Raw genomic sequence first — 27,542 nt, forward strand, 5'->3', positions numbered from 1 at the left:
TGCACCATCGAGGTCCTTAGTGAAGCGCATTCTGTACAGTAGAGGCAGCGGCCATTTTGTGCAGGGATTCCATTCCTGCCCCCTATGCGTATTGGCAGAGCATGCATAAGCCTGTTCCTCCCTCTCCCAGGTCTAAAATGACCCGTGTGTGCACCAGTGGTTGTGCATCAATTGAATTTTAGACAGCATAATAGCTATGTTAAGCTTTACTTAAGCTAGAATTACAAGAGAGTGGCATTCTTATGGAAAGTTAACAACAAGGAGGTAATACTTCGAGATGTGTATAATTCAGTTTTCTTCCACCTTGCAGGAAGGGCAGCTAACCCTCATAAATCTAGCTTCGTTTAATGAAACTGAGTGTTATAGCAGAAAGACAAAGATATACGTACACACACCCCTTGACTGTCCAAGTTCATATTCAAGGTGCCAAATAATTTCCTTGCTGTTTTTGCTGCAAAAGACCAATATTGGCTACACCTCCAGAATTCAACAAAACACGACCAGCAGCTTAGGGATGAAAAGTCTTTCACCTTATTTCTGTGCCCCATGCGGATTCCCAGGTGTAGATTTTAAGGCACGCAGCTGCTGAGGTTTAGGTCTGACAGTTATGTGCAAGTCTCTCAAAGTAAAGTGCTCAATTACCAGTTTGTAGGTTAAAATTACACAGCCCGTGACAAAAAGAACTTTTATATATACTTGAATTTACACAGAGCTCTCCTCCTGCAAACAGCTTGTCTAGAGCTACCTTTAAAGTCTGGACTACTCTTCCATTGGCTTCCAGTAGCATACAGGTAGCGTGTAACAGGCAAAAAAGATCTGGACAAGAAAGCAGAGAACAGTGCTTGTAACAGTGCTAAGAGGAATGTATGTCTGCACATTTGGACCTTTCGAACAAAGACAAAACCCCACAGTACTTTAGATTCTCCATTTTAGCCAGTATTCCAGCATATTGCATAGCAGTACATTCATCTGCTACCTAAAACCACTGCCAGGGTCAGCCAGACGAGTCCAACTTTGATCCTCTCTCTCAGTTTTGCTCTTTCATACTGTAAAGTGGGTCCACGAGTTTGTTGTGCACATGCATTAAACCTTGAGAAAAGAGAATCGACGTTAGCAGTGCTTCGGTGTAGATAAACCTTCATTCTATGTCTTTTCTTATCCTCTCTATCAACAGGCTGTGGAATCCAGCTCCCATTTATTGCTAGTCACCAGGGCCAATTGTCAGGGAAGGGAATAATAACAGTAATAATTTTATTATTTGTACCCTGCCCATCTGACTTGCCTGCCCCAGCCAGGAGCTGGGCCAAACAGAGAAGTGGGATCATGGAGAGAAGTACATATGCAAGCCAGATTAAAGACAATACCAAGGAAATTCTGCAGTACTAATAGGCAAATTTGCACTTCGAGGTTCAAGAATCATGAAATTGTAAAGCTGGAAGGGTGAGCTCAAAAACTACCAACCTGGCTAACAGCCAGACGCAGTGGCCCATTGTACCTCTAAACACCCCATCAAGGAATAAATTGCTGTGTGTGTGTGTATTAAAAAAATAAGTAAACCATTATTCCTTAAAATAACTTGGGAACAGGGGAGACTTCACTGGGAGAAGCCTGGTGTACAAATGCAGCTCACCTTTAAAATACTTGACCGTTTTAACTCTTAGTTCTAAGGTGGCATCTTCATCGCATACAAAGATAGTGTGAGGATGTTGCTGAAAAGCAGAAACTGTCCACATGTGATTGACCCCCTCCTCAATTGCCTTGTACAAGGCAAAAGCTTTGTGCGCGCCAGTGATTAGAATCATCACCTGGAAGAAAAGAGCACCATAATTATGCTAAGGAAGATCTGCAGACAGTTGTTGTTACAGCAGATGACAACATCAACTTTGTTGGACTGGTCACGTTGTGCGGATGCCTGATGATCGTCTTCCAAAGCAACTACTCTATTCCGAACTTAAAAATGGAAAGCGTAATGCTGGTGGTCAACAAAAGAGGTTTAAGGACTCTCTCAAGGCAAATCTAAAAAAATTAGTATAAACACCAACAATTGGGAAACAATGGCCTGTGAGTGCTCCAATTGGAGAACAGCCTTTACCAAAGGTGTCATGGGCTTTGAAGACACTCAAACTCAGGACACAAGGGAGAAATGTGCTAGAGGAAGGCACGCTTGGCAAATCCACACTGTGATCAAATCCCGTCCGGGAACCAATGTCCCCACTGTGGAAGGACGTGTGGGTACAGAATTGGCCTCCACAGTCACTTACAGACTCATTGTTAAAATCTGTGTTTATGGAAGACAATCTTACTCAGCTACGAGCGATTGCTGAAGAAGAAGAAGAAAGAAGATGGCAGATATTAAGCACACATTTCCTACTGACACTGTGTTATGCTTCTGTAAGAAGACACTGCCAAAGTCGACCTTGTACAGGCAGTAGAGGACATAAACCTGACAGGATTGAGATGGAGAAGTGTGTCCCCGTTGAAATAATGTAGTCCACCTAAAGGCTGCACTGTAATTGGAGAGAGAAAAATATTTTGTCCTCTACAATTTCTCAAACTTGGGTCTCCAGTTGTTGTTGGACTACAACTCCCATCATCCCTAGCTAGCGGGACCAGTGTGAAACAGCAGCATCTATTCTACTGAGATTACATGCATTATCGGCTCAAGAGGAAGCCAAATCTAGAGAGTTTTATTTTATTCAGTTCAATCAGGATGTTAATTGACAGTAAGAAGGATACTAATGGATTGGGAATAACATTACACCTCTAGCACCTTGTCCAACTTGGGAGGAAAAGATTGTTTACCAACATCATCAGTTACACCGCACAAAATAAATAAACATGCATTATTAGCACAGAATGTTTGTAGCAATGATTCACTTTGCAATTCCATTGTTTTGCAATGAAATGGACCTGCTATGCTTCACAGGTACACTTCTTATCTAAAAGCAACACACTACAAAAATATCCAGAAGAGAAAGAAAAATATTCTTACTTCTCTAGCATCCATCACGGTTCCCACGCCAACTGTTAACGCCATAGTAGGAACTTTAGCCAAATCTCCATCAAAGTATTTTGCATTTGCCAGAATGGTGTCCATTGCTAGCGTCTTCAATCTCGTTCTTGATACCAAACTTGAGCCTGGTTCATTGAAAGCTATGTGACCATCTGGACCAATGCCTTGAAAGAGCACACACAAGGAAGACAATGTAGATGGGAATGTCTGGTAATACTAAATAACTTCATGCAGCAGTAGATTGGTGGCATTCATTCTCAGCTATAGTTGATAGTTTGCTTTTGAGAGCATCAGAACAACACTAAGCACATCTTTATCTTGGTAGTTTAGTTCATAAGATGCGCTCCAAACTGCAAGTTGAACAACTCTGCAGCACAGCACTGAGCGCATATGTAATATAAACATATTGTGTTTATTATGAGCCAAACTTAACAGGCTACTCCCACTATGTTTAATAAACTATTCCAACTATTTTTATTCCACCCAGATACTTTTATTAGGTTGCAATCCCCCCCCCCCCACTTGCCTGAGAGTAAATCTTATTGAACTCAATGGGATTATTCAGAGTAGACCTGCATACAGAATTTTGTCTGGTAATTATGCATTACTGATTTGAGCGCTCACTGAAAAACACCTTTTTTGCCACCACTGTTGAATAATATATATATTTTTTTACCTCCAACAAATAAATCTATTCCGCCAGCTTCCTCTATCTTTTTTTCAAACGCATCACATTCTGCCTTTAGATCGGCAGCATTTCCATCGAGAATATGAGCGTTATTTGGATCTATATCAATATGCTTGAAAAAATTGTTCCACATGTAAGAATGGTAGCTTTCTGGGTGACTTCTGGGAAGCCCTGGAACAAAAGATTCAACACAAATGCTAATTTAGTTATCCAATTACTGGACTGCAAACAATTTTTCTAGGTTTACATGGCATACATGTAAACCACCCAGTCCCACCCTATTTTGCAAAAAAACATTGAAGACAAACTTACCCACATATTCATCCATATTGAACGTCTTCACATACTTGAAAGAAAGGTCTCCTCTTTTGTGATATTCTATCAGTTTTTTGTAACATCCCAGAGGTGTACTTCCTGCAAGAAGCAAGTTCTCATTATTTCATGCACTCGGAAAAAAAATACCTTCACTGTAGTCACAAATTGCAAAATAATCACAAATCCAGTTGATCGCTAAATCTAGGTTTGAAGAGCAGTTGCTGAGTATACGTGTAGCAAAACCTCAATTTATACCTTCCAGTATTTCACAAATGGAAATAGGACATGTGTTTACTTACACTATGTGTCTTTCTCTCTTAAGATCCAGCTTTTATTACTAGGAAGGTAAAAAAGGTAAAGGACCCCTGGACGGTTAAGTCCAGTCAAAGGCGACTACAGGGTTGTGGCGCTCATCTTGCTTTTGGGCCAAGGGAGCCAGTGTTTTTCCATAGATAGCTTTCTGGGTCATGTGGCCAGCATGACTTAAACCACTTCTGGTGCAGCGGAACACCATGACAGAAACCAGAGCGCAAAGAAATGCTGTTTACCTTCCCGCCACAGCAGTACCTATTTATCTACTTGCATTGGCATGCTTTTGAACTGCTAGGTTGGCAGGAGCAGGGACAGAGCGACGGGAGCCGTCAACCTACAGCAGTAACCCAGAGAAGCAGGAAGATAAATACTTGTTGCAGCAACTTGCTGGTCACAGGACTGGACAAGTTGCCAAGCTAGGTGTAGAACTGTCATACAATAGCAGAAGAAGTGTGCATGCACACGAAAGCTCATACCAATAACAAACTTAGTTGGTCTCTAAGGTGCTACTGGAAGGATTTTTTTTTTAAAAATACAGATTAGACATGCCCCTGATCTGACACAGGGCTTTTATTAGGTTTTTATTCTATGCAGTTCAAACGCACGTCAAAGTGCAAGTAGATAAATAGGTACTGCTCCGGCGGGAAGGTAAACAGCGTTTCCGTGTGCTGCTCTGGTTCGCCAGAAGTGGCTTAGTCATGCTGGCCACATGACCCGAAAGCTGCACGCAGGCTCCCTCAGTCAATAAAGCGAGATGAGTGCTGCAACCCCAGAGTCAGCCACGACTGGACCTAATGGTCAGGGGTCCCTTACCTTTATTCGATGCACATTTTTTTAGAAGCTAGTCAGTATACATACAGGATTGCAGACCACCTGACCCCACAAAAAACTCCTAGGCACAGGTGATTCTCAAAGCTGGCTTGCTCTGGAGACTCCACAGAGATAGAACCTGCTCTTCTGAATGTAACACATTCAGCAAAGAAACCTTTCTCTAGAAGCCCAGAGTCAGCAGTCCTTTGAAGGTGCTCCTACCATTCTTACTCCTGCCTTCAAAAGCCAGGGACCCATTGTCGCTACACGAAGTTCAAGGCTTCTAGCCATCTTTTTCGGCAGTCACTAGCTCTCCCCCCTCACCCTTCTTTCCATAACAGACTCACTCTGGAGAGCAGGAAGAGAAAGAAATCAACATTTGAAGTAACCCTTACTCAGAAGCAAGCCCCACTGAACCGTGTGGTAGCTGGTTCTGAGTAAACCTGGTCAGGACCTTGCTGAAACTTTTAAAATGTGCTGCTTTCTTGCCGCATGAATGTGCAATGAAACTCCAAAAGCCATTTTCATCAGGCTACTCTGGGAGCAGGCAAATTGCAGTACATGTGTGTATGTGCACCTGTCATTTTCCATTCGAAAAATGAATCTGGATCCTGTGGAGGGGGGTGGTTTGGAGAAGTTGGAAAAGAAAAATATCCTATGTTCTTTCCTTTACAGCCCCTCTTGAGACTATTGGGCTTTCTGTCATATGTGTGTATCTGTGAACCCACTTTAACTGCGTTAAACAAATAAGGGAAGTGAGAATAGAAAGCAGGATGAGGGAGGAACTCACAAGCCTGGCCGGAAGGAAATTATCCCACAACAATACGCAGGCAGTTGAAGGATGAACAGTGGCTTCCTGCACAGCGCAGGGTCATGTTCGGTGCCCACTTGTAGAGTTGGAAGGCATTCTGAAGGTCATCTAGCCCAACCATAGCTGTCAACGTTTCCCTTTGTTAAAGGGAAATTCCCTTATTCTGAATAGGATTCCTCGCAAGAAAAGGGAAGAGTTGACAGCTATGAGCCCAACCCCTGCAACAGAGGAAACCATAGCATCCATGACAGATGGCCATCCAACCTCTGCTTAAAAACCAGAAAGGAGAGTCCACCACTTCCGGAGGGAGCACTTTCCGTTGTCAAACAACACATGCTGCCAGAAAATTATTCCTGTCGTTTAGCTGGAACCTGCTTTTCTTACAACTTTAATCGCTTGTACAGTATTGGTTTTCATTCTCTGACGCTGTGATAGGAGTGCTGGATTTAGGGGAGTTCCCCTGCACAGGGCGCAGAGCCAAGGAGCCACAAAATAAAATAAATAAAAATAATATCTATATTTATACAGGTGGCAACTCAAAGTTGGGTGGGTGTGTCCAATTTTGTCCTCCTCACTCAGGGAACCCTGTTATGTCTCTGGTGCTGGATTTTAATTCAGAGAGCCCCTGGTGTGTGTGTGTGAGAGAGAGAGAGAGAGGGGGGCAAAAAACACATAAAACTCCCCAGCAATTTTTAATAAATAAATGCCAAGCAATTGCATTCATTTACCTGTTGGCAAGCCCAGTGTGAAATACCTGCTCTGGCTCGGTTTGTACTGGATGATGCGGTTGCAGATATACTTCGCAGCCCACTCGCTGGCCAGGTCGTAGTTGTCAAGGATCACCAGCCTCATCCTCCTCCTCCTTCCTGGAAGAAGCAGCGGAGAAGCAGCGGCGGCCAAGGCGAGCAAAACAAAACAGCAGCAGCAGCAGCAGCGACTCACTACCCGGCCTATGGAAGCGAGAGGGAAGCGGGCGGACTTCCGGCGCCCGCCGCGAGCCCCGCCCCTTTCGGCTGCCTCCGCTGCTTCGGCAAGTTCCGCGGTTATGGGGAAAGGGGCGGGGCCCTTTCCCCGAGCCGCTGAGGAAGGGGCTCGGAGAAGCCAGCGCGCGTGCGCAAGTTTGGCTATAAATACCTGCCGGCAGAGGCGGCTCGTGTTATTCGCGTTTGGGGTGCGGTGTGCGAGCTTCAGCAGGGGCAGGGAGAGGAGCGTTTCAAACGCTGCTTTGAAAGGGGGAAGGCTTTTTAGACGAGTTTTCAAACAGTGCAGGGAGAAAAGAAAAATGCAACCTGAGGCAGTGCTGGGGGGGGAATTAAACCTTCTTACCCCCCATTGTTTGTTAAACGAGGGAAGAATACTCTGCCAATGCAGATAAAATTGGATTGTTTTACATGTATTGCAAGGGTAGGTGGGGAACTAGCTTGGAGAGTGGGCTAAATGCAAACTTGAGCAGTGCAAGGGGGGGGATGCAGCCTCCCCCCATCATAGTTTGTAAACATGGGGAGAATACTCTGCCAATGCCGATAAAACTGTATTTTTTTAATATGTATTTCAAGGGTAGGTGGGGGGCTAGCTTGGAGAGTGGGCTAAATGCAAACCTCCACCCCCCCTATCATAGTTTGTAAACATGGGAATACTCTGGCAATGCAGATAAAATTTGATGGTTTTACATGTATTTGCAAGGGTAGGTGGGGACCTAGCTTGGAGAGTGGGCTATATTATGCCAACCCTGCAAAGTTACCTAATCCTTAGTTTGCTTGGTGTATGTGGGGGTGTTAGGTTAGCCCACTAGTATTTTGGCATAGTTTATTGGGAGAAGGGCAGACTTTGAACTTAAACTACTGAGAGGCATAGGTACTCAGGCTTCAAAACTGGTGCAATCACAAAATGCTGGAAATACGCTGTAGACTTGTTCTCTGCAGCTAGTTGTATATTTAGTTGTATTGCCTTACGCACGCCCCCCCCCCACCCTTGCTGCCAAAAATTCTGTGAATGCTTGGGGTTTTTCCTAATGATGCAAGCAGCTTTCAATATAGACTCAGAAATAAATAGGATACTCAAACTTGAGCTGAGGGAAACTGCATTTTAAAGTTCAGGGGGGCTGCATGACATGTAAATCTAGGTTGCTTTAGGGGAGGGGGTGAAAATGCAGTACCTAATTATTTTTTGGCTGGTAGGCCAATAAATGAAGATCTTTCAATGTTAATTGAATTTATTTGCATGCTGCTTTCCTACAGTGAGCTGTGCGCATAGCAACTGACAGCAAACATTCAAAGCAAAGTACAGTTAAAAGAAAAAGTTTTTGGGGGTATGGTATAGTTTGCCTTTCTCTGCTGTCACTGGAAAAAGTAATTTGATAAGGCAAACTTACTTGTAAACTAATAGATTAATCACCATGACTTAAAATTGGGCATCCATTATAGTGGCACAAAATAAGAATTTTTGGGACAGATGTACAAATAGCAATGCAATAACTAAATCCTCGACTTGCTACTAGTACTTAGTACTACATTAAACTCAATCTTACGTTGGCAAGATTTTGATGGGAGTTCTATAATCATAGTATCTTAGATCAAGATTTGCATGGGCTCCTGCCTGTGTGACATGCTTTGCTATTTACATTTACTGAGTTGAAGGCTGAAATCAGATTTATGAAAGCTGAAAGATTCTTGGAGAGTGTTTGTGTAGTTTTAATTAAATTGCAAAGGACATAGTTAATAGTGTTTCTAGTTTTATGGAATCCAAATTGTGCCTCTGATACTGTTGGCTGAAAAAGATATCTAGAGTAACCACAAGGCACCGGAATTCACAAATTCCTCCCTTGTTATCCTATAATGGCAATGGCACCCACCTGAGAGGTGCCAGAAGTGTGTTCCTGTGAGTTGCAGCTGAAAAAATATATTTATTTAAGGGATCTTGCAAATACCTTTTAGGGGCATTAGGGAAAGGGACCTCATTGTGTCCTTCATCCTGGGAGCGGTAGAATTTAAAGAATCTGTTGTCAAGTCTTACGATGTTTGTTTTCAAAAACTCTGGGTCTGGAGACCAAATACAAGGAAGATTTTTATGTGGAATTATTGTCAGCAATTGAACGAATTCCCCCTCCTTTCCCAAGTCAATGTCCACATGACCCAATTAAACTCCTGGGCTGTAAATGAGATTTGGCTATACACGCCAAGCACAGAAATCTGTAATTTGGCTTGGCCTGGGTATTTGTCAGCTTTGTTCCATTGCAAATGGTTCAACTGATGAATGAATGAACTTTATTACAGTCACAGACCTGTATAAAAAAACAACATATAAATAGAATAGCAGTTAGGATTTTTTTTTTAACTGATAAATGTTGGAGCAAATAAGGACAAACAAGCATAGGATAAAACATCTGAATAAAATACAAGATTAAACAGGGATAATGGATGGATAAAAACTGATATTTAAACCAGATAAGAACTAAAAACAAATAAAAACAAGCAGTTAAAACAACTAAGAGCATAAGAACTAAAAGACTCGCAGTTAAAACTATAAGAGGCTGCAGAGTAGAAGCCTCTGAAATAGAAGACACTTGCAACATTAGAAACTGATGTACAAATATGGTTAAAACAATGTACAACAATAAATTTAGAAACAATGTGCAACAATAAACTATCCCAGGGAGTTGACTTAGAGTCACCCATGGAACCAAGTTTGGGGATTTTCATGCCGGACTATTTTGAGTTGGGTGATGGTTTGCGCCTACAGATTTGTACACAGAATCTGGCAACCATCCAGGTTTTCTTCTGATCTTTGCCTAACAGCAAAAGGTCAATTTTTTGCTTTTGTGGGAAGTCTGCGAGCCTCACCAGTAGGGGATAAATGAACTTACTACGTAAGTAAAAGGGACATTTAAAGAGCAAGTGTTCTGGGCTTTCCTGTCTCTCCCCATGGACAGGTGGAAAGTCTCTGAGCATACAGGACCCTTCTAAAGGCTCCATCCAGGATTGGCGAGGGAAGAGCCGTGCTTCTGGCGAGTGTAAAGGCCCTTCTTGCATTTCTAGATACGAGAAAGTAGAGATATGCTGCCGGTGTGGCTATATATCCCTCGATTTCTCCAATTTTATAGTCTGGGCACCTTGCGTAGTCCAGTTGTCTCTCGGTATCTAATATTCTTTGCCTGACCGTGGCTTTTGCCTGGCCCAACCCCAGACTTAGAAGGGCTTGAGGGGCAAAACCCAGTTTCTGGAGGGTGTTCAGAACTGCAGTCTGCCAGCCTGACTGGAATTGATCACAGAGGATCAGTGGGGCTATCCCTCGGGGGGGGGGGAGAGCAGATTCAATGCCAGCCATTTGTAGATTGATGTTAAGCAAATGCTAGCCTCCACTCTCATCCCCGTTTCCAATCTCACCCATGCGTTTGAGACACATCTGGGGACTTGATTGAACTCTCTCAAGGGGTGAAAAAGCAGAGGAAGTAACCATCCAGGAGTTGTGCCAAAGTTTTGGCCTTGTATAATTTTAGAGCTTCGGAATTTAAGAATACAATTTGCGGTTTTTTCTGCTGAACTCCCGATGGAGTTTATGTGTAGTTTGTTGGTTCCTGAGGCCTGTACCACCATTCCTAGATACTTGTAGTTTGTGACTTGTTCGAATTTATGGCCTTGGAGTTCTGAGCTTCTAAGCTTTGGTTTTTCCCCAAAAGCGAGTATCTTGGTCTTTTGATAGTTGATTTTGAGACATTCAGAGTCACAGTAGGCTGTGAGCTTTCTTAGTGCTCTTTTGAGTCCAATGGGGGTTCTAGATAGGATTACCGCATCATCGGCATATAGCAAGACTGAAATATGCCGATTTGCAAGCTTCGGCGGGTGGAGTTCTGAGTCATTCAGTGCAGATACTAAGTTATTTAGCTAGAAATTAAATAGTAGAGAGGCCAATGGCACCCTTGCCTGACTCCTTTGAAGGTTTTACTAGGGTCCGTTAGGTGTCTTAGGCGGCTTTGTGCAACTGAGCTTGGGTGACCACCAGTATAGGATTATCCTTCCCCTTCTCCCAAACAGACACACCCTGTGGTCACACCTTTGAGATTTATGCATCTGTTGTCTTAGGTTCACTTGAGAGTGCTGAACAGATTGAATATCCTCTTTCCAGGTGCCATCTTGACCCAAAGTCCGTCCTATACATATTTAAAACATCCCACCTACTCAAAAAGGCCATAGAGAATTAAAAGACAAAGGTTAAAAGGTAATGTTATTGCTTCTGCAGCCCAGATTTTGTAGTCATCAACCTTTTTATTCGACCGTCAGTCAGAAAATACATTTGTCAATACACAGTTAAAAGCTCCAGGAAGATTTTAGAACTTAGCCAACACTAAAATGGGCTAAACAGATAGCCCCGTAGATTTTGTAGTTGCCGTGGACTTCAGAAAAGTGCAGCCACCAGATGCCTCATTATTGGTGAATTAATGCTCAGTTATGTACTGGCTTAAAATTTCATTGATCGATAGGATTAAGTTTTAGGTTCAGGTATTGGGTGTACCTGTTGGCTTCCAGTGTTCAGATGCCTTGTTTAAATGTACAAACAATATTTAAAATTGTGTGACACATAATACTAGCCACCAGATGGCAGAAAAGGCTTGTGAATGGCTGAGCAACTTGTAGAAAATGAATACGTATCAAGTGTGCAAAAAGCCAAATGTAGGAATTTATTATGATTGGCTTAAGGTAACCAGCAGTCTTTTTGTTCCCCCCCCTGTCTATGCTGCTTGCCCTGATCTCCTGAAATGGGCAAGTCCTGCTGATGTGTACAGCTTACTGGTTTGCTGCTGTTGAAAAAGCTCTGAAGAAATGAACCTATGCTGCCAATTCTCATAATAGACCAGTATAAAGTAAGACGCACATAAGCGGCACACAAAACAATAAAAAACCATTCTATGTTCTAAATCTTATATTAATAATCCAAAAATTGAGAGAGCTATGTACAAGATCTACAGAAGCCACAAACAGAAAACTCATTCAGATTGTGTCCAAAAGGAAGATACAGTCTTTAAATGTTCCTTTAGCCAGGCTCCTGTAGATATAAACGAGGATAAGTTTGATCAAACAAAAGTGTCGGTGGTGTTACGTACAAGAGTTAAGAGAGGGTGGCAGCGTTTGTCACCTGTTTCGCCCATGAAGAGTCTGGGTTCTTCAGTAAATCCTCACGGTTTTGATATATTTATAAACATTCAAGTCCATATGTTACATTTCTTAGATTAAGCTACAATATTTTTCTTCAGGAAATTCTCCCTCAAGATTTTGGTGTATTTACATACATTCAACTTCATATTCTAAGTTCTTTCTTGACTTAAGCATTTATTTAATTTACTAAGTTTACTATGTTACAGCTGTTGAAAAAGCGCCACAGCGGTTACTTCTATACATGGCCGGTGCAGCCATTAGGCAGAGTGATGCAGTCTGCTCAGGCGATGGCCATGTGACATCTTTGATCTGCATCAATCGCCAGGGCTGGGCAGCAAACCAGGACACTAGCCACCATGGGCATACCGATAAGAATATGGCATATATTGCAGGCGCAGTTTGAGAAGTCCTTTTGCCTTAAAAGCCACCCATTATCTGTAGAGGAAATGGGTGGCATGTATATGTGTTAGATATAAAGTGATTGGCCACAGCAAGCAATCTTCCGTTGGCTACTTGTAGACTAGTTGCACTGCAGAAGGCGTGCTGGGGAGACCACACATTACAAGGAACGCAAAATAACTAGCTAGGTTTTAATAACAAAAACTCTTTTTACATTAATTGTAATATATCAATAAGCATAACCCAACCACCAGGGTACTGAGAGAGTGAGGTGCTGCTCTTTATATACCATACCCAACAGCTTAATCACCACAGCCAAACATCACCTGCTATACTGCTTCACAGCTATAAAACTAGGTCACGTTATTTGCTCTGGCCCTTTAAAATCTGTTTACCAGGCTTTGATTTACCTTTTCCGGGATTTAAATACCAAACGGGCAGCATACCAAAAAGTCAAGTGGCAGGCCCTGGAGGTAGCCTTCAGGGTAGGCAAGTTAGACTTAAGAATATGGGCAACCATCCAACCCAATCATGTGTTTTGTGCTTAAAAATAATGCCTCTGCTATGGGAGCTCAATCTCACACTGGGATGGGTAGAAAATTCATGGTATTCTTTGTTGGACATGAAGTGCAGTCACAATCAGGAGGTTCAGAAACGCAGTCCAAAGTCAGTTTTTGTAAAAGTATTTTATTTTATTTTTTGAAAAAACCTTTTAAAGCAAAACTACCTCATCTGGTTGCCTAACACAAAACACATAAATAATTTTATGAGCAGGAGAGCAAGATGCCAACTGGGGTCTGAACAGGCACTGATCATCCATGATGAACTTCCACCAGTCCTAATCCAGATTTAAGGGTGTTAACTATGGGGGTTCACCCTTATCCGCACCCCAAAGGAATCAATCTCTTCTCATTATGGGCCTTGGATTAACAATATCGGCCTTGAGACCATAATGAGAAACACTTGTGTTTGAGCTTATTATTCCAGAATTGCTAACCGCTTTCCACACAAACCTACAAGCTAGCCTTAAAGGGGGAGGACTGTTATCTCAACAGACAGCCACCATACCAGACAACCACTATACCGGCTTTTCTAAGGGCATTTATTACTTTAGAGATGACAGTGCTGTCATCTGGACCACTGCCTCGCCGACGTGGAAATACGCAGCATAGCCTGAAAATGGCTGTGCTTTATTTCTGGATGGGGACAGAGGGTGGCGCTAGGGAGGGAGATGTCGTACTCTGAACAGAGAGTACTACTTCTACTGAAGGGGAATGCAAATTAGCCAGAATTTCCTTCCTTAAGTTGTTTGCTTGAACTGCAGAACATGACTTGCTATAGTTTTGTGATAATCCTTATTGATAAGTTTGTTTAAACTATAGAGACCTACAATTTGCAACACCACACTCTTCATCGGCACTGCAGTTAGGCATTTGTCTTCGTTCAAAAGCAAAAGCTTTCATTCATCCCCTTGGGGGGATCATGAAGCCTGCAAGACTGAATAAAAGCAAACAACGTTCAGAGCAAACAATTCATAAGTCACTAATAAACTGTAAGCAGTTCTAAAGATACTTCCCGAATACTAATGAACAGTATGTTTTTGCAGTTTAATAATGTGGGTTGACTTGTGAATACTTAACCGTAAAGAGTTCAAAGCAATACAAAAATAGGTTCCCCCCCCCCTTGCAGCTTTGCTCCTGCTTGTTCCTCTGTGTTAAGATCAGCTGTTTAAAGGACAGTTGGCATTTAGAGTTGGTTGTTGCTCAGGTGTTTAATTTTGCCTTGAACTGTAGGCACACAGCACAGCTTTTTATTCTGTGTTCACTTCAATCTGTATACAACCCCCCACCCAATCAGCTCCATTTCTGGCTGCTTCCTAATGTTTCTGCTAATAAATCCATTCATCTATTCTGACACCAGAAGACCCTTGGTCCGCTTCAGTCCTCAAGTTCTATCAGAATTTGTTGTCGTTTTGTCGTGTCCGACTCTTACTAACCCCCTGGACCAGAGCACGCCAGGCACTCCTGTCTTCCACTGCCTCCCGCAGTTTGGTCAAACTCATGCTGGTAGCTTTGAAAACACTAACCATCTCGTCCTCTGTCGTCCCCTTCTCCTTGTGCCCTCCATCTTTCCCAACATGAGGGTCTTTTCCAGGGAGTCTTCTCATGAGGTGGCCAAAGTATTGGAGCCTCGGCTTCAGGATCTGTCCTTCCAGTGAGCACTCAGGGCTGATTTCCTTCAGAATGGATCGGTTTGATCTTCTTGCTGTCCATGGGACTCTCAAGAGTCTCCTCCAGCACCAGAATTCAAAAGCATCAATTCTTTGGAGATCAGCCTTCTTTATGGTCCAGCTCTCACTTCCATACATCACTACTACTGGTCTAGCAGAATAGGAGCCATATTTTTCCTCACTGGTAGATGGAATCCTTCAGGGAGGCTTTATAGAACTGATATTCCCAGCATCTGATATTCCCCAGGGACCTTTTGGGGCACTATGCCTAATGGGGAGACCACTGGGGGTGCAAGTCAGGAGAGGACCAGCAGCTTACCTTGCCCAGGGCTCTTTTGTACTTTATGCTACCCTTACAGATACCTGTAAGGGTACTTACAGGGTACCCTTACAGACTTGACTGCGTGCGTTACCAGAAACTGGTTCACGAGAAACCTGGGATGTGAAAACAAAATTTGAAACCTTCCTCAAGATTGCACAACCTCCAACTAGATGCCAGAATTCTCAGACCCGTTTCCTAAAAAATCTCATCATTCTTGATGGCAGCTATGTCACTGGCCTCTTAAATCCCCAGGATTTTTTTCATGCTGGGTAAAAAGTTGCCATCACCTATCTGGGTGTAGGAGGCAGAGATCAACTCAGCGGAAATTTACTAGGCCTTCATCGAGTTCGTGAAATTACACTCCAAAGGGGCCTTTTTGCTTTGTCGTACTTCTCCCTTTCCTTGTTGCTCCTTTTAGTTGCCGAGGACAGGAGGGAAAACAAATGAGCATATTCGCTATTAAGAAAACACATTCTCCCTTTAGTGCAGAGATTATATACATATATATAATTGCGGCATGTATCCTTTTTTATGTCTAATTTTAGTAATTTTCCCTGGTCCAGAGGTTTCTTTTCGATATGAGGGCCCACATATGTAAGCCAAATAAATCGGTCCACTTGATCCCAGCGTTCAGCCAGCACCAGTGCAGCGTTTCTCTGGAAAGCCTTACCTTAACGAAAGGCCTCTGCCTCACCAGCCATGGCGTAGGCCATCCTCATGATGAGTGATAAACAATTAAATGCATCGCTCTCTGGATAAGCAGCAGCTACTATGCAGGAAAAAACTTGGAAGCTGTTTAGCCCAATTTTCAAGTGTTTACTCAACCCTGGGTGACTTGTATTTACTCCCCCCCCCCAATTTCTTTTATTGATTTTCCAGAATTTTTAAACAAACAAAAATCTTAACTGTACTTAATCCAATATTAGTAACATTGTAAGGTGACTTCCTCTAATCCTTCTGGCTGAGTTTCAGTGTATATCATTGTAACAGTTTTCCAAAACCAAATTTCTCATAAAATTAACTTAATCACTTAACATCATTCTTTATTTTCATTTTAACTTTAAACATTTTATTTTCTAACATCACATATTTAAATCCTAAGCTTATCTGGTATTTGCCAGTTTTTCCAATTAAGTTAGAATCATAGAGTTGGAATAGACCACAAGGGCCATCGAGTCCAACCCCCTGCCAAGCAGGAAACACCATCATATGACATATGGTTGCCAAGCCTCTGCTAAGTTATCTTAGCATATTTAAACTGAATATTCTTTGAATTTCATCCATTCTTTTTGGTACTCCTCCTCCTCCTGGTCATGGACTCTTCCAGTCAGGTCAGCTAGCTCCATCTTCATCTGCCATTCCTCCACTGTTGGGACTTCTTGTGTTTTTCCAATTCTTAGCTAACAAAATTCTAGCTGCAGTTGTGGCATACAAAAACAGTCGTAACATCTTGGGCAATTCCAGACCTATTATTCCAAGAAGAAATGCCTCTGGTTTCTTAGTAATTAAAATAATAAAGATAATAATTTATTATTTATACCCCACCCATCTGGCTGAGTTTCCCCAGCTACTCTGGGTGGCTCCCAATCGAGTGTTAAAAAACAATACAGCATTAAATATTAAAAACTTCCCTAAACAGGGCTGCCTTCAGATGTCTTTTAAAGATAGGATAGTTGTTTATTTCCTTCACATCTTTTTTCCCGCCGCCTTTTTTTTTTTGTTAAAGTTTTTATTGTTAAAATAATTCAGCATTAATACACACATATTGCAAATATACAAACATGCATTTCATACAATCCTTAAAAATGTTCAAACATCCCACAGATTTCTTTTCCCATCACCATCCACCACCCCTCACCCCACCTTTGTGTTAACTTCCAATCTACTCAATTGCAATTTCTTTCCACTTCTATTACTTTCTTTCACACACCTTTAACCTAATTTCATGCTTCTTTTTCTATTACACATTGTTATTCATCTTAGTATTTCAGGATTTAAAACGGAACTTGTTTATTCCAATAGTTCTGATTTTTCAGTATGGTTTTGCAAGTATCCTTTAAACACCTTCCAATCGCTGTCTATCTTCTTTTGAGATCCTTCCAATTTCTCCCATTGTTTTGGATATATTGTAGTACTCCAATAATTTGGCAAGCCACTCTATTTTTGTCGGTATAATACCACTTTTACAATTTTTCGCAATCAGTAGCCTTGCGGCCACTGTTGCATATAAATATAATGTCTTGTCTTCTTCCTTTAGACTTCCTGGTACTATTCCCAATAGAAAACCTTCTGGTGTTTTCCTAAATGAATATCTAAACATTTTTTTTTTTCATTTCGTTATATATTGTTTCCCAAAATTGTTTGATGTTTAAGCAATTCCACCATATATGTATCATAGTACCTTTTCCAGTGTTGCATCACCAGCAGACATTGCTATAATTTTTATTCATTTTTGCTATTCTTTCAGGTGTTAAATACCATCTATGTTGTATTTTGAGGTAACTTTCTTTCTTAATATATATAACAGATAGTGAATTTCATATCTTCTTCCCACAATTTTTCCCATTGTTCAAACATAACATTTTCCCCAATATCTTGCGCCTATTTAATCATGGATGCTTTAACCAATTCATCCTGTTTCCCACTCTTAAGATCAGATTATACAACTTAAGTATTTATCGAATTTTGATATTTTTTCAAATCCTAACTTTTTATCTTTCGCTAATCTATACTTAATTTGAATATATTGGAACCAGTCACTAATATGAGCTTTAATTTCTGTATAATCCTTTAATTCCAATTCTACATTTTCTTCCTTTAATACCATTTTATAAGTAGCCCATTTTTCTTTCATACTAGTTTTTTCACTATGACAATTTCTACCAGCGATGCTCACCAAGGAGTTTTCTGTTCTAGGAGTCTTTTATATTTCTCCCATATTTTATATATAGACTTTCTGACTATATGCCCTAGGAAGCCTTTATGTAATTTGACTTTTCAATCTATTAGATAGGCATGCCATCCAAATTTTGTCTCTACTCCCTCTAAATCCAATACATCAGAGTCATCTAATTTGATCCATTCTTTTAGCCAGGTCAGACCCACTGCATCATGATATAACTCCATGTTAGGGAGGCCAAATCCTCTCTCCTTGTCTATCATTTTGTGTTTTATTTTTGGTTTTTTCTCTGACCACACAAATTTGGCCAAATCTCTTCTCTAATTATTAAAACATTTATCTTCTAGTATTTCCTTCACATCTGAAGGGAGGGTGTTCCACAGGGTGGGCTCCGCTACCAAGAAGGCCCTCTGGTTCCGAGTAACCTCACTTCTTGCAATGAGGGAACCGCCAGAAGACCCTCGGCGCTGGATCTCAGTGTCCGGGCTGAACGACAGGTGTTACGTGGTCCCGGTGGCCACTCCCAGTCACCAGTCTGGCTGCTGCATTCTGGATTAGTTGTAGTTTCCGGGTCACCTTCAAAGGTAGCCCCACGTAGAGCGCATTGCAGTAGTCCAAGCGGGAGATAACTAGAGCATGCACCACTCTGGTGAGACAGTCTGCGGGCAGGTAGGGTCTTAGCCTGCGTACCAGGTGGGGCTGGTAGACAGCTGCCCTGGACACAGAATTAATCTGCACCTCCATGGACAGCTGTGAGTCAAGAATGACTCCCAGGCTGTGCACCTGGTCCTTCAGGGGTACAGTTACCCATTCAGAACCAGGGAATCCCCCATACCTGTCCCTCAAAAACAGTACTTCTGTTTTCTCAGGATTCAACCTTAATCTGTTAGCAACCATCCATCCTCCAACTGCCTCCAGGCACTCACACAGGACCTGGGTGTTGTCTGCATACTGATGGACACCCAGCCCAAACCCCTAGATGATCTCTCCCAGCGGCTTCATGTAGATATTAAAAAGCATGGGGGAGAGGATGGAACCCTGAGGCACCCCACAAGTGAGAGCCCAGGGGTCTGAACACTCATCCCCCAAAACCACTTTCTGGACATGGCCCAGGAGAAAGGAGCGGAACCACCATATAACAGTGCTCCCAGCTCCTCTAGACTGTCCAGAAGGATGTTATGGTCAATGGTGTCAAAGGCCACTGAGATCCAGCAGAACTAGGAAACAATTCTCACCTTTGTCCCTAGTGCGCTGGAGATCATCAACAACACGACCAAGGCAGTTTCAGTCCCATGGTGAGGCCTGAATCTCGATTGGAAGGGATCCAAATTGTCCCGCGTCCTCCAGGTGTGCTTGGAGTTGTTCAGCTGTAATATATCTGCCCTGTCCAGTACGTTTCCTCTATGCAAGGTCTCTTCAGGCAGTAGCAGAGCTGAGCAGTGGTTGCTGCCATGTGAGAAGAAGGAAAGGAAAAGTCCACACACTGTTCTTTTCTTCCTAACAGCGTTTATTTACAAGTAACTTTTCCATCCGAACTTGGACACATCTCGCTCTTGCGAAAAGTGAAACTAACTTCACACAAAGAAACTGCAGCTTCTGTTTGAAGCTCCGCCCCAGATTCAGAATGCTCAGGAGGTTTAACCCTTAACCACTCTCCACATCAGTAACCACCCGCTCAATCACCTTGCCCAAGAATGGCAGATTTGAGACTGGGCGATAGTTGGCCATATTGGCCGGGTCTAAAGATGTTTTTTTAAGAAGCGGTTTAATGACCGCCTATTTCAGCAGGGCTGGGAAGGCTCCTCTGTGAGGGAAGCATTCACCACCCCGCAGAGCCCATCGCCCAGCGCTTCCCAGCTCGCTTTTATCAGCCAGGATGGGCAAGGATCAAGGAGACAGGTGGTTGGTTTCACTTGTCCAAGCAGCCTGTCCACATCCTCGGGGGTAATAGATTGGAATTTATCCCATGAATCAAGACTAGACAGGACTCTAGCACTCTCCCACCCTGGCCCTACCTCCTTCTGAATCTGAGCGACTATCTGCAAAAAACTTTGCAAAAGCATTGCAGGAGATCTTGGGGTCCCTACCAGGCCCCGGTGGTGCAGGTGGTTTCCAATAGACTGAACCACCTGAAAGAGTCCCCAGCTGCTGTTTTCTGCATATGCAATAGAGGCGGTGAAGAAGGCCCTCTTTGCCGTTGCCACTTGGTAGGCTCGACGTTGAGCTCTAGCCCGTGTCCGGTCTGATTCAGAATCAGTTTTCCGCCACCGGCGCTCTAGCCGTCTCAACGATTGTTTCATCGTCCTCAGCTCCGGGGAAAACCACAGGGCTGTCCGGGCTCCATGCAATCGGAGAGGGCGCTTCGGAGCCAGACAGTCAATAGCCCTAGTTAACTCCGCATTCCAGCGGGCCACCAGGGAATCAGCTGAAAGGCCATCAACTTGGGATAAAGCATCCCCTACCACTCTCTGGAAGCCTATTGGATCCATTAAGTGGTGGGGCAGTAGTAATGCTCTGGCCACTCGCCCCTCCCTCACCTGTCCTACCATCCAGCTGGATCCAACTGGTTTTCCCCAGTTCCTGAACTTTGCTGTTCTGTTTCCCAATCGTCCTCTGGTCGCAGGTCGCACAGCAGGACTTGAAGTTAGAACTGGAGGCTTCTTTTCACTTAATTGGGGGCAAGCGGCTTTTACATTGCCAGGCTTTTTACAATAGAAACACAGTCCTGAACTAGGAGAAATTGTAGAACACCCCTCCCACTACAGAAGAGTCTTTTGCAGGCATGCGAGTGGCCTTACTTTGGTCTCTGGCAGGAGGAGCAGACCTCCCAGCAGGAGCTGATGCCACCGGTCTATTCACGCTCGTCTGTCCCCTATTCACTAAATGGGACTGGTTTAGCTTAAAGGATTCTGCGAGTTCTGTCGCTTGGTCCAAAGAGCTCGCAATCTCAGGAGGCAATTGGTGCATAAACTGTTCTTTTAACACCAGTTGCTTTAGTTCTTCTAAAGTATGGACGCCTTCAGCTGAAAGCCGCAAGTCAAAGTTCTGGGGCATTTTCGCGGAAGACGCAGAAATATTGTCGGAGGGGTAGGACTTATCCCCCTTCCGAAGGCCCATCTATAATTTTCGGCCTGAAGCCCATGCCTTTGCATAATCATTTTTTTAAAACGCTCATAGTCATTGCTTGGGACAAAGGGAGATGGCCCATCAGCTCAGCTAACTCCCCACAAATTAAGGAGCACAAAATCGGCATCTACATTTTTAAGGGCACCCCCATATCCCGGCAAGTTATTTCAAAGAGAGTCAAGTAACTCAAGACATCTGTGGGGGGGTTGGTATTTAGGAACTGCCCTCCAATGAAGGTTGCTCAGAGCAAGCCCTGGAGGAGATGATCTGGAAATTACTCTTTGTGCCTCTGGGCCTGTAGAGGGGAGCACCTTGGAGCATAACAATAATGAGGCGCCTGCCCATTCGGACGCTGGCAGTCCTCTGCGTATCCACGCAAGGGTTTGGGGTGAGGTTCAATCTCGTACCGTCGCACCACCCCACGGGTGTCCCAAGCTCTTACTGGCGAGTAGACCTGGATTGGGCTAGGCAAACGCCGTCTCACCGATCTGCGACTGTCGCGTGATGGACACTCCAGATTGCAGTTTCCTACAGATGCTTCTCGCAGTTGTCACGCCTCAATACTCATAGGCCATCCGGCTGGTTCTTGGGCCCATAATGATGGACTGGCCCATTCTGGGAAATTTCTCCCGGCACCAAAATCCTCCTTGAACTGGATCTGGCACCCACTCCACAGCTTCACTGGCTGAAAATTCCATTTCTTTCGGCTCAGCATAGACAAGATAGTTTTCTCTAGGATGTGTAGAAGCCATCCCAGCTTCCACTTCCTCACGAGGTGACAATTGTTGATTAAACAACGCGCCCATTGCTCTTTGAGAGTTGCAGGACTCTCGCCCACCCGTCCGAGCAGTTCTTAATTGGCTGGCGTCCGCCAGTCCCTCTTCCTCCTCTGAATCCCCCGAAAACCAGGACGAGGAATCCGCTTTGGGACTTGGAAGTTGGGGGGTTCTGCTGCAGTAGGAAGCGAGTTACTCTCTCCACTCGGCCCCCATTGGTCCAACGTTAGCATTGTATTTTCATGGGAGGCTCAGCCTTCCATGATTCCTAACTGTCTACCAGAAGGAAAAAAAAAATGTCTGCAACCTATAAGAGATACGTGCTCAATTAAAATCAGAGTGCCTTTCTGTAGGGAAGCTCAATCCCACAATGCTGCCAAGGTGTAGTAATGCTCCGGCCACTCGCCCCTCCCTCACCTGTCCTACTATCCAGCTGGATCAGGTTTAGAGGAATGACAGCCAGAGGCATATACTTTTCACAGGACAAAGCGCATCAAAAGGGGTAGTTGCTGCCACCACTCCCTTGTAGCAGGGGCACCAGAAGGTTTAACCCAAGGGAGAAGGTTATCCTTCCTAGTTATCGGCTGCCCCACCCTGCAAGTTGCTTCCACAAAATGCAGGCAGAAATTCAACAGATGCAGTATGCGGCTGATTGGTCAGGCTCTGGATTCAGGCTTTTCCCCATAATGGTACACCGAAGAACAAGACAGTCTCTCTTTAAAATTTATTTTAAAAACAAGATTAAACATACTTAAAAAGCAGGCACATCTCTTAAACGTTTCAAACAGAAAAAACAATAACATTGTAGAGTATAGCTAGCTAACATACTTACAAAATGAGAACAGAGTTAAAGTTAGAATGGTTTCAAAGTCCTCAGTTGAATCCGCATCTCAAAGATAGTAAGAATCTTCATCATAAAGACCCACACGTGAATGCAGCAGGCAGACTGTCTGGATGGCAACTGACAGACAGGCGGATTGCAAAGCGCACCCACGGCTTCTTTCTTAGGGTCTTTATTTTTAAACCTCACGTGGAAATGGATCTCAGATCCAATCAAAATTCTTGATTATGTTTAAATTCACCAATGGTCAGCTAGTTGACTAATAACTTGAGACAGCTTATTATGGGCCTTTATCTTGTCATACCGTAAATAGGCATGCCATCCGAACACATTGTCAAATCCCTCCAAGTCTAAAACATCTGCATTATCTAGTTGAATCCATTCCTTAACCCAGCGAAGAGCAGCAGCTTCAAAATAAATCTTTTTTTTTTAATTCTTTTTATTAAGTTTTATATACGTAACCAAAAAGAGAAAAACAAATCAATCACAAAAAAGAATAAGTAATTTACAAGTGTTTACACATAGCAAAATGGTCTTATCCATTTCCATTCCAGTTATTTATCTTCGCATTTATTTCTTTATAGTTTTAAGCACTTCAATCATTCCTCTGCCCTCTACCGACCTCCATCCCACCCGCTTTCAGGCTTCTTAATATACATAGTTTGTTTTTCCTGCAGCTCGTACTTGTCAATGATTTGCACATCGTAAGATTTATATCAAACCTGCTATAGTTTTTAGGTTTTTGTAATTCCCTTCAATATATATCATAAATTTACTCCAGTCGTTAATAAACTTTGTATTTTTTTGGTTTCTAATTTTCTGTGTCATTTTTGCAAGGTTAACAAATTCAAATAATTTGGTTTGCCAGTCTCTAATTAATGGGGTGTTATGATTCTTCCAGTTTTGGGCAATTAGTAATCTGGCGGCGGTTGTGGCATACTGAAATATTACCTTATCCTCCTTTTTGATTTCGTCCCCGATTATTCCTAGTAGGAATGCTTCTGGTCTTTTGGGAAATGTGTATTTGAGTATTTTTTTTAACTCGTTATAAATATTTTCCCAATATTTCTTCATTACGTCGCATGTCCACCACATGTGGAAAAAAATTCCCTCTTTAATTTTACACCTCCAGCAGTTCTTGTTTCCTGTTTTGTACATTTCCCCTAGTTTTGCTGGTGTAATATACCACCTATACATCATCTCGTAAGTTTTCCCTGAGTGTTACACATGCCGTGAACTTCATTCCACTAGTCCATAATTTCGACCACTTATCATATTCTATATTGTAACCCAGATCCATTGCCCATCTTGTCATTACCCCCTTTATTTCTTCATCTTTGGTATCCCACTCTAATAATATGTTGTACATTTTGGATAGTAATTTGTACTTGCCTTCAATTATCTCTATCTGGAACTTGGATTTCTTTTCATTCATCTCTACTTTTTTGTCATTTAACCATTCTGCATGTATTTGATGGAATTGTAACCAACCCGTTAAATTGTCCTTCAACTCCTCAAAAGTTCTCATCCTCCATCCACTTTCTGATCTTACCAGTAGGTCCTCATACGTTAACCTTACTCCCTCCATATTAACTTTTTTTATTATTAAGATATCCATTGGGGATAGCCACCAAGGTGTTTTCCATTCTAAAAGTTTTTTATTCCTCTCCCACACTTCATATAATATGATTTGAAAATCCCTCCCACACTTCTTATAATATGATTTGAAAATCCCTTATGTACCTTTTCTTTATTTTTCCATAAATAGGCATGCCAGCCAAACCTATTGTCGAACCTCTCTAGGTCCAACAAATCGGTATTTTCCAGAGTAATCCAATCTTTGATCCAACAGAGGCTGGCAGCCTCATAATATAATTTCAAGTTGGGTACCGAGAAACCCCCTCTCTCTTTCCTATCTGTGAGGATTTTAAAGCTAATTCTTGGTCTTTTACCCTGCCATATAAATTTCGAAAGGGTTCTTTGCCAGTCTATGAACATTTTGGAACCTCTAATCACAGGTATGTTTTGAAACAAAAATAACATTCTTGGAAGTACATTTTTATCGCCGCCATTCTTCCCCTCCACGAAAGCTTCACTCTATTCCACGTATCCAGATCCTTCTTCATCTCCTTCCATGTTGTAAAATAATTATCCTGGATTAAGTTTATATTTTTTGAGGTTAACCAGATTCCCAAATATCTTTTTTTTTTTTTGCCACCTTAATTCCATACTGCATTTCCAATTTTTCACTTTCTTCCTTTCCCACATTCTTAGTCAGCATTTTTGTCTTTGATTTATTTAATTTAAAACCAGATAGCCTGCCGAATTCTTCCAACATCTCTAGAGCTTTGCCAACGCTCTTTTGCGGGTTTTGCAGAGATAACATTAGGTCATCCGCATACGCCTTTAACTTGAATTCTTTTGTTCCTATTTTGATCCCTCGAATCTGTTGTTGCTCTTATTTTGTTTGTAATTATCTCTAATGCTATGATAACTAAAAGCGGGGACAGAGAGCATCCCTGTCTTGTTCCTTTTTCAATTTTAAAGGAATTTGTTAGATTGTTATTTATAATCAATTTTGCAGATTGATTCGAATATATAGCTTTTATTCCTTCCATAAACTCACCTTCTAGCCCTGCTTTCTCCATGCTCTTCATTAGGAACTTCCAAGAAATGTTATCAAATGCCTTTTCGGCATCTATAAAAACCAGCGCCGCGGGAATTTCATTCTTGCACTCCAAATATTCAATGATGTTAATAGTGTGCCTCACGTTATCTTTCAAAAACCTGTTTGGAAGGAATCCTGCCTGATCCTTATGTATTATGTTTACCAGGCATTTTTTAAGTCTACTTGCCATCACCTCCGCAAAAATTTTGTAATCATTATTCAAGAGTGATATAGGTCTATAATTTTTAATGTTCAGTTTATCCGTATCCGGTTTAGGAATCAACGTAATGTGAGCCTCTTTCCATGTCTCTGGTACCCTTCCTCCTCTTAAAATATTGTTCATAGTGTCACAAAGCACTGGTGTTAGTTGGTTTCCTAATACTTTATAGTATTTCGCTGACAGTCCATCTGGTCCTGGGGCTTTCCCTATTTTCATCTTCTTTATTGCGTTTTGTTTCTCTTCTATTCTTATGGGGTTATTTAATTGGTTTTTTTCTTCCTCTGTTATAGTCCTTCCGCTGTAATCTTCTAAGTACTTTTCTATTTGAGTTATTTCTTCCTTTTTTATACAGCTTCTCATAAAATTTGAGGAAATTCTCCTTTATTTCTTTTGGATCTTCTATCAATTGCTCCTCTATTTTTATTTTGTTTATTACGTTTTGTTTCTGTCCTTTTCGCAGTTGCCAAGCTAATAATTTACCCGTTTTATTAGCTGACTCGAAGTATTTTTGTTTCATTAATTTAATTTTCCATTCGATTTCTTGGTTTGTTAACATTGAGTATTGAGATTGTAGCATTTTTATTGTTTGTATGTTTTGTTCATCTTTTGGGTTTCTTACTAATTTTTCCTCACACTCTCTTAATTGGGTTAGGATTTCCTCTTTCTTTTGTTCTCTTACCTTTCTCCTGTGACTATTTTGTTGGATGAAAAGCCCTCTTAACACCGCCTTACTGGCGTCCCAGACTCTATCTATACTTGTTTCTGTATTGAGGTTCAGGTCAAAGTAATCTTTTAAAGTGGTTTTAGCTTTTTCAACCACTTCATTGTTATCCAATAAATATTCGTTCAACCTCCATCTAAACCCGCCTTGTGACTTGCCTTTTATTTCCAAAACAACCGAGTTGTGATCTGAGAGGGTTCTAGGTTGAATTTCACACTTTCTAGTTCTCAATGAGAGCTCCCTTGAGACCCAGATTTGGTCAATTCTGCCCCAGCTCTTGTGTGGCTCTGAGAAGAAAGTGAATTGTTTCTCTAAAGTATGTTTATACCTCCAAATGTCTATTAAATCTAGACATTCTTCCAAATCATTAAAAGATCTCGGCAGTTTCCCTTGGTTATTTTTTTTCCTTTCCGATTGTCTATCTAACTCTGGTTTCATTACTCCATTAAAATCTCCTAGTAATACCATCTTATTACATTCTAACTCTAATAATGTTTGTTCTAATTTTTTGAAAAATTCCGATTTATTCAAATTTGGGGCGTATATATTTATCACATTAAATTTTCCCCCCTGGAAGTTAATTTGCACTCCCAGGACCCTTCCTTCCTCATCTTTACAAATCAATTTGGGTTCCCATTTTTCTTTCACATATATCACCACCCCCCTTTTCTTTTCGGCTATACAATTTGTAAATTCAACCCCTAATTTTTTCTGTACCAAAATATGTTTGTGCTTTTTAGTTACATGTGTCTCCTGTAGACAAATTAGAGCTAGATTCTTTCTTTTCAACACATTTACTATTTTATTCCTTTTGGTTTTTTCATTCAGACCATTCACATTCCACGACAAAACTTTCAAGTTCATTATATTGACTACTTTCCCGTTTACCAACAGCTAGTAATTTAAATTCGAGTGGTTTTGCTCTCTCCGTTCCCTTCCTCCTCCTCTTCTTCTTCGTCCTCCACTACTATCTCTTCCTCTTCTTCTTTTTCTACTTCTCCTTCTCTGACTTTATCTTCCTTCTTTTTCCCTAGTTCATTTTTACTTCTCTTCTCCTCTGGACCTTCACCTTTCACTTCACATCCCTCCTCTACTTTCCCTCTCATATCTACGCAAAAATTTCTTCATTTCTTGAATCTCAGCAATTCTAAATCTTTTATCTTTATAAAAGGAGATCCCTTCTGGGAACTCCCACCTATATTGTATATTATTCTTTTTTAGGACACTTGCCAGTTGTTTGTA

At 42.0% G+C, this 27,542-nt stretch overlaps 2 protein-coding genes across 3 annotated transcripts in view; both read right to left on the reverse strand.

Moving 5' to 3' along the window:
* Positions 1-27,542, reverse strand: part of LOC310686348 (syncytin-2-like) — a 470,390-nt gene that overhangs the window by 360,493 nt on the left and 82,355 nt on the right. The gene's annotated exons all lie outside the window — the stretch shown is intronic.
* Positions 189-6,955, reverse strand: GNPDA2 (glucosamine-6-phosphate deaminase 2). Its single transcript, XM_083460165.1, has 6 exons — positions 6,678-6,955; positions 4,014-4,115; positions 3,690-3,872; positions 2,993-3,177; positions 1,631-1,805; positions 189-1,089 (listed from the first exon to the last, which is right to left on the reverse strand). The coding sequence occupies exons 1-6, from the start codon at positions 6,799-6,801 to the stop codon at positions 1,028-1,030; spliced, it is 831 nt and encodes a 276-aa protein (XP_083316291.1). The 5' UTR covers positions 6,802-6,955; the 3' UTR covers positions 189-1,027.

Source organism: Podarcis liolepis (genome assembly GCF_965112155.1).
Source record: "Podarcis liolepis genome assembly, chromosome: 9".
NCBI classification, from domain to species: domain Eukaryota; kingdom Metazoa; phylum Chordata; class Lepidosauria; order Squamata; family Lacertidae; genus Podarcis; species Podarcis liolepis.

Excerpts from the sequence above, each read along its gene's own strand:
- GNPDA2 (XM_083460165.1), bottom strand. The coding sequence starts at position 6,801 with ATGAGGCTGGTGATCCTTGACAACTACGACCTGGCCAGCGAGTGGGCT. Across the intron at positions 1,806-2,992 it reads CCGTGATGGATGCTAGAGAA|GTGATGATTCTAATCACTGG; the intron begins GTAAGAATATTT and ends CTTTTCTTCCAG. Across the intron at positions 1,090-1,630 it reads AACGGTCAAGTATTTTAAAG|GTTTAATGCATGTGCACAAC; the intron begins GTGAGCTGCATT and ends TCTTTTCTCAAG.